Below are 7,604 nucleotides of genomic sequence, written 5' to 3' on the forward strand. Positions count from 1 at the left end.
GTAAAAGTTCTATTTCAAAGAGTTTATTTCGACACCTGCATTATTATTATTTTGTTCCTTTTTGTTTTTGGAGGTCTCCAACACAGGCACACGCAACACACGCACGGACCGACGGGGATACAAACAACTTTGGCATCGTACTTTGAGTTCTTTGTTACAAAACTATTTCTCATTTATTTCTCCTTAATTAAAAAAAAAAAAAAAAAAAGTATCTCAAATAAAGGCATTTCAAAGGAGTAAAAATACAAATCGAGATCCCAACCTCTGAGAATAATAAATAGCGAGTTCCTAGCGAGGTCCTTTTGTTTTTTTTTTTTTGTTTGTTTTTTTGTTTGTTTGTTTTTTTCCCCCCTCGTGTTGAAATCTGCTTAGGAAAAATACAACAACCACAACAGGGCTCCATAGAACGGAGCCAAGGCAGAGTTTTTGGGATGAGGGATGGGATTGGTCACCACGGCCTCCAGACGGACTCCCTGCGCTCGGCAATAGGGCTGCCTGCCTGGGATGCGGGCACCACGCTGTGCCCAAATGATGTCAAACCCTGCACGGGGGATGCTGACGGGGTGCTGGATGAATTCCCAGAGCCTCCACTTGTGGACACTGGGACGTTGGAGTTGGCGTAGAGTGGGATAACCGGTCCAGAGCCAGGTGGGAACGTCGGGTTGGGGATGAGGAAGGCAAATTGACCGTCGGTAGCTGGAACGAGCTGAAAACCCCCATAGACTTTAGGGGAAAGAGCTTCGGTTGGTTCCAGCTTGCACGGCACCGGCACAGCTCCGGTGGTGGTAGGAGGCAGTTGGACGTGCAGAGGTTGAGCCAGATGTGCAGGTTGGCCAGCAGGAGGGGGGGGCAGGTAGTTCATGGCCACGATCTGCCCCAGGCAAGCAGAGAGGTGGCCCAGCAGGCGGGCTCGCACATCAGCGTTCACCCCCTCACACGTGGACAGGAACCTCGTCACCTCGTTCATGCACTCATTGAAACCAGCCCGGTATTTGCCCAGCACGCTGGGGTCAGCACTGAGGGCGGCTGTAGGGAAAAAAAAAAACACAACAAATTTCTTGGCAGGGAGGTCTCAAGAAGCTTCCTGGGAGTCCTTAGTGTTCGCAGAGGCTTTTGGGGTCCTTTGAAGTACTTGGGTTCGCGTGGTGTTGAGAGGCTGCTTTCTTTTTTTTTTTTTTTGGAAGAGCACTAAGAGCTTTTTTGGGGGATTGCATCATTTCATTGGGGTCCCAAAAAGTTTAGGACGTTCACATGGGTTTGGGCATATCCCTAAATGTTTTTCCCCAAAGTTGATTTTGGGGGGGGGGGATTTCCACGAACTTCCTTGGGTCTTAAGATTTTTTTGAGGCTTGAATTTGGGGGCCGCAAGAGTTTTTAGGGCTCCCTACAAGTTCTGGAAGGTTTGCACGGGTTCATTGGGGATCCCCATGAGCTTCTGAGGTTTGCACGGGTTTGAGAGCTTCCTAGTAGTTTCCATGCAAGTTTGGGGTCTCTAAGACAGTCCGAGCCTCGCATGAGCTTTAGGGGCTCCTTAGGGGCTCCCCAAGGGCTGGGGGACCACCGGGGGCTCCAGCCCCCGGGGTCAGGGGGTGAGGATGGGGGGGTCGCTCACCGGCCATCTGTGCCCTCTGCAGGTTCCTCAGGTGCTTCACCGTCATCTCCAGGATGTCAGCCTTCTCCAGCTTGGAGTGCCGCGAGCTCTGCGGGAACAACACCGGCACTCAGAGCTCCCTCCCCGCATCACAACCCGGCGGCAACCCCTCCCCCCTTACAGACCCCAGCGTTGCCCGTACTCACGTCTTTTTTCAGCGCGTCCAGGATGAGCATCTTCAGCTGCCCCAGGCTCTCGTTGATGCGCGCCCGCCGTCGCTTCTCCATGATGGGTTTGGAGGACTGCGGGCACAGCGCACACCGTCACCGCCCGCTGCTCGCCCCCGGCCCCGGCCCCCTGACCCCGCACACCGACCTCGGCCCGGCCGCGGGCTCGCCGCCATCCGCTGCCATTTACCTTCCGGTGCTCGCTGGCGCTCCGCGGTTTATCCGGCGTGTGGCTGGCGTTGGCCGGCGCCCCCGCGATAGGGGAAGCGGTGGGTTTTTCCATGCCCGTGTCGGCGGGCATGGCGAGGTAAAAAGGGGAATTAAAGTAACTAAAAGAAATTCAGTTAAAAACGAAGAAATTGGGGGAAAAAAAATAAAGAGGTTAAAAAAAAAATAAAAAGGAAGCGCGGGAAGGAAGGCGCTCCAAGCGGGCAACGAACGCGTGCAGCGCTGGCGGCGGCGAGACCAGCAATGCCCGCGAGCGGCGCCCCCCCGCCTTTTATACCCGCCGCCGGCTCCCCATTCGTGTGAACCCGCCGCCGCGGCCGTTCCCACACTCCCCTCAACCAATAGCAGCGCGGGGCGGACGGACGCGGAGTTCCGATTGGCCGTCCTCCCCGCGCCCGTCCGTCACGCGCACCGCCCCCTCCCTTCTCCCGACCTGGCGAGCCAACGGCCGACGGGCTGAGCGGCGGCGCTCCTTCCTATTGGCTGGCGGCGGGCCCGCTGTCACTCAACGAGCGGCGGGCGGCGGCGCTCGTGCCCCCCCCCGCCCCCCCCGCCCGGAGCACGTGCCGCCGCGCGGCCGGCAGCCGCATGGGAAAACCCCGCCCCGCGACAGCGCGCGCCGCCTCGCGCCGCCGCACCCGGGCATGGCGCGCGCGCGAGGGCAGCCCCGGGGCTGGGAGGGGCGGGAAAACGGGGGGAGGGGGGGGAGCGCGCGGCCGTGCGCAGAGCGCGTGCGTGTGGGGCGGGGACGAGCGGCGGGGGGGCGAGCGGCGGGCCGCGCTGCGTCCTTCGTCCTTTTTTCGGTTGTTAGGTTTTATTTCTTTTTCTTTTCCCTTCTTTTTTTGTTTTTCTTCCCTCTCTTGACTTTTCTTTCTTCTTTCCCTTTTGCTTTTTTTTTGTTTTTTTTTTTTCTTCTTCTTCGTCCTTTTTTTTTTTCCCCTCCTTTTTTTCTCCTTTTTCTCTGTTTTTCTCCTTTCTCTCGTTTTTCTCCTTTTTCTCCTTTTCCCCCCTTTTTCTCCTTTTTTTTCTCTTTTTTCTCCTTTTTTTTTTTCCTCCATTTTTTCTTCTCCTTCTTTTCCCCTCATTTTCCCCTCCTTTTTCTCTCCATTTTTTCTCTATTTTCTCCTTTTTTTTCTCCTTTTTTTTTCTCCTCCATTCTTCTCCTTTTCCCCTCCTTTTTCTCTCCTTTTTTTCTCCATTTTCTCCTTTTTTTCCCCCTCCTTTTCCCCTCCTTTTCCCCTCCTTTTCCCCTCCTTTTCCCCTCCTTTTCCCCTCCTTTTCCCTTCCTTTTCCCTTCCTTTTCCCTTCCTTTTCCCTTCCTTTTCCCCTCCTTTTCCCCTCCTTTTCCCCTCCTTTTCCCCTCCTTTTCCCCTCCTTTTCCCCTCCTTTTCCCTTCCTTTTCCCTTCCTTTTCCCCACCTTTTCCCCACCTTTTCCCCACCTTTTCCCCTCCTTTTCCCCTCCTTTTCCCCTCCTTTTTTCCTTCTATTTCCTTCTTCCATTTTTTCCCCTTTCCTTCCTTTTTCTTCTTTTTTCTTCTTTTCTTCTCATTTTCTTCTTTTTTCCTTCTCTCCCTTTTCCCTTATTCTCTTTTTTCTTCCTTCCCCCCTCCCCCCCCATCCTTTCTCATTCCCTTCACCAACCCCATAGCAATTCCAACTCTCCTTTCACACCACCCCCTTGACTCTTCACAAACTCCCTCTTACCCGATCATAACCAAACCACACACAGCACAGAACACGACGCCTGCTGTCACCCCATGCTTTGCTTTTCTGCTTTGCTTTCACCTTCCTGCAACAACCCCCCCCTCCCCGTTTGCTCCCCCCATCACTGCACGCTCACACCCTCCTGCACCAGATTGCACTGCTGCTGTTGCAACGGCCTTTGCACACTTAGACCCCCCCCCTGCACACACATAACCCCCACACCAAACTACCTGAAGGGCTCTTTGCTCTCCAAGCGCTGCATCACGGATTTAATCCCCGTATTTCTGTTGGATCAGAGGACAGAGGAGCGCAAACAGCTCCCTCAGATGCGTGCACTTTGATCCCTAAACCCAACTTGATTGCAGCCGTGCTCGGAAAACATGGGAGCCCCTTTGAAAAGCTTTGCAGCTGAGAAACGGCCCAGGGTGGTGGGGGCTGCAAGGGGCTTTGCTGGGGCTGTGTGGGGCTGGCAGCTGGGCCCTTTTGCTGCTGTTTGTGTGTGGCCAGGCTGTCACCCCCCAAGATTTCTCCCACCTTATCCCCTGTGCTCATCCCTTGCCTCGCAGTGTGCTTGGGGTTGTGTTCCATGAAGGGATGCTGGAAGGGAATGAAGACATCAGGGCTGGCAGATTGCATGGGAGGCAGCATGGGACAAGTCTTCCCTCTGGAGCTCAGTGCTCTGATCAGCCACAGTTAATTAGCAGGGTCAGACAGGCCAAGGCTCCCAAAAGTGGAGAGGGAAAATCTTTGTACCATTGCATCCCATGTACATCATTGGGATGCATCCCTTGCACCATTGCGATGCATCCCTTGCACCATTGCATCCCGTTTGCACCATTGGGATGCATCCATTGCACTACTGCACCATTGCATCCCATGTGCACCATTGGGGTGCATCCCTTGCACCACCACATCCCACGTGCACCATTGGGATGCATCCCTTGCACCATTGCACCACCACATCCCATGTGCACCATTGGGATGCATCCCTTGCACCATTGCATCCCACGTGTACCATTGGGATGCATCCCTTGCACCACTGCACCACCACATCCCATGTGCACCATTGGGATGCATCCCTTGCACCATTGCATCCCACGTGTACCATTGGGATGCATCCCTTGCACCATTGCATCCCACGTGCATCATTGGGATGCATCCCTTGCATCATTGCACCACCACATCCCACGTGCACCATTGGGATGCTCAGAGCATCTCTTGCTCCAAGGAAGCGTTGGGGCCCCTCCAGCTGTAAGCAAGGGTATTGCTAAGCAAATTGCTATCTGCACTAACAAACTATTATTCCTTGTGCCTCTGCTGCTGAGGACATCCTTTTGGGGGATGGCTGTGGGAACGCGGCGGGGATTTTGCAGCGTTAGAAATGGAGATTTTTTTTCAGGGCCTCTTTCACCACAAAGCCAATGGGGTTTAATTTCTTTTCTCACCTCCCTTCCTCCTTCCCCGCCCTTCGAAATCGCAGCGAAAGGAAATTGCAGCCGTGCTCACAAAGCCCCTCTTGAAGGCATCGCCCGGTTTTGTGGGGCGGCACAGAATAGCACAGCTGATTGGGACAGATGTTCCCTTCTTTCCCCGAGTGCCAACGCTTTGCCCAAAACCCAAATCTTGCTGACTTATCCCGCATGGAAAACATCTTGAAAAGGCGGCGGAGATGAAAAGGGAGGGAAGGAGAGCGTTGTGTCCGGATTTAACACAGCCCAGTGCTCCATTCTCTGCGCCTGGCCCTGGCTGGAGAGGTCCTTTCAGCGGATCCTGTTCATTTGTTGGCGGATAATAGGGGCTGAGTTGCGGCAATCCATGTGCAGAAAGCAGAAAATAGAGTCAATTACATCTGTATTAGGTGGCCTCGGGGAGAAAATCTCCTTACATGCCTTCCACTGATACTGTTCTTAATTATATTGGCTAAGGAGCTGCCTATGGTAAATCCAAGCACGGCCCTGGCTCCTCTAATGCAGAGCAGTGGTGGGGATGTCACTTCCCAACGGGGTGTTTAATTAGGGGTTTTCTTTTGCCCACAATGAACGCTGCCTGGTCCTGCACAGCCTCTACGAGATGCAGTGGGGGCTGAAGTCTTGTTCAGGTGTTTGGTCAAATGCTGCAGTGCTTTCCAAGGTCAAAACTGCAGGATTGCCGTGCTGAAACCTGGTGAAAAGGGGGAGGAGAGAAGACCTGGTAGGCAGCGTTTCCTTGGCTGCACTGTGCAAAGTGCATCGTAGAAATGCATTGTGGAAGTGCATCATACGAGTGCATTGTGGAGGTGCATCGTGTAAGTGCATCATGCTGGTGCATCATAGAAATGCATTGTGGAAGTGCATCATACAAGTGCATTGTGGAGGTGCATCGTGTAAGTGCATCATGCTGGTGCATCATACAAGTGCATGGTGTCATTGCTTCTTGCTAGTGCATCATATAAGGGCATCATGCAAGCACGTTGTCCAAGTGCAGTGACTTGCAGTGCAGTGCTGCTGCTTAGGGATGTTATGGCCACGAGAAGATGCAGTGGTTGGGTTTGCAAGGAGGCTGCTGCAGAGCCTTGGTGGTGCATTGCCTGGTCATCCACGGAGGGACGGCCCAAAGCGGGTGATGATGGAGCATGGAATCATAGAGTTGTCAAGTCATTAAGGCTGGAAATGGCCTCTAGGATCACCAAGCCCAACTGCCAACCCACCACCACCGTGTGCTTTGGTGGACGCTGGGTCTGCATTGCTTCCCATGTAGATACCCATGCAATTACCAAGGGACAAGGGAGAAGCAGTGCTGGGTGTGAGGGCTGCCTATCCCTCCACGTTTTACTCAGAGAAAGTGAACTTCATCAACCTGAGCAGCCAGGACACGTATCCACAGTGCTTCACAGCCCCATTCACTTTGATATCTGTTAATCTCACATCTGAGGAGAAAAAGGAAAAAAAAAAAGAAAAACCATCAAGGATATTTACTTTGCCTTTGCAAAGATGTGTCGTTTTGCCATCTGTAGGCGAGCACGCTCTGCCACAATGGGTTTTGTTTGACTTCCATGCTAAAAAGGTCCCTGGTTTCTCTCTGGGGCCGCCCCAGCCTGAGTTCCCCCTCACTCCTTTCAGCAGGGCTGTTGATGAGCTTGGCCTAATCAGATTAACTCAGCCCAGACACAGCAGTGGCAGTTTATTCTCTTTTAAAAGGACTCCACGGTTTCCTACAAACTTTTTGTAAACTCTTCATCTCCGGCTCAACTCCTTTGTAAGCTGCGTCCAATGGACTCTTTGAGAGACCCACAGCGGCGGTCAATGAGGACCTGTTAGAATGGGTCACTAATCCAAAAGAGTGGAGCAATGCCTTTAAAGCTGTGTGCTGAGGCACTGGGATCCCTGCCTGGAAAGAGCGAATCGAATTCCCAAAGAGCTGGAACATTCAATTTGATACCTAAAATAAATATTTTGAAGAAGTCCGCCTTGTTTACAAGGGTTATGGGACGACGTGGCGTTCAGTGGAGGTTTCCACTTCTTCAGACCTGCATGGAGAAGATTAACGTTGGGACTCCATCCCCCATCACTGTCACTCAGGCTTGGAGTCGTTTTTTTCCTTCGGTAGGACCTGCCCCAGTTAAAAATAAGCAAATGAGTCACCGCAGTGCACACAGTGATGAGAAAAGTGCCCTGATGTCTTCCTTTGACAAGATCACGATCTTTCATGGTGTTGATTTTGTACTAAAAAAAATCTCCTGGAATGGCAAGAGGAGTGATCTTAGATAGGTGGGGGGGACAGGGCACCCATCTTGGCACGCTGCTCCCCGTGAAGTTGTGGCAGTCGTGGTGCTTGGGATCACAGGTTGGAAACACCTCCAAGATCACCACGTCCA

The 7,604-nt window shown here is 52.9% G+C and overlaps 1 protein-coding gene across 2 annotated transcripts; it reads right to left on the minus strand.

The window, feature by feature from the left end:
• Positions 1–448: 448 nt before the first annotated feature.
• HES4 (hes family bHLH transcription factor 4) lies at positions 449–2,119 on the minus strand (the record flags this gene model as incomplete). Of its 2 annotated transcripts, none has more annotated exons than XM_079545517.1 (4): positions 449–1,026; positions 1,613–1,700; positions 1,798–1,893; positions 2,009–2,119. In XM_079545517.1, 4 exons carry the CDS (start codon positions 2,117–2,119, stop codon positions 449–451), a joined length of 873 nt encoding a protein of 290 aa, XP_079401643.1. The 2 variants fall into 2 exon arrangements, with proteins under 2 accessions (XP_079401643.1, XP_079401642.1); XM_079545516.1 differs by having other exon boundaries at positions 1,967–2,119.
• Between the last annotated feature and the right edge of the window lie 5,485 nt (positions 2,120–7,604).

This window comes from Tetrao urogallus, assembly GCF_951394365.1.
Source record: "Tetrao urogallus genome assembly, chromosome: 21".
Taxonomy (NCBI): Eukaryota; Metazoa; Chordata; class Aves; order Galliformes; family Phasianidae; genus Tetrao; species Tetrao urogallus.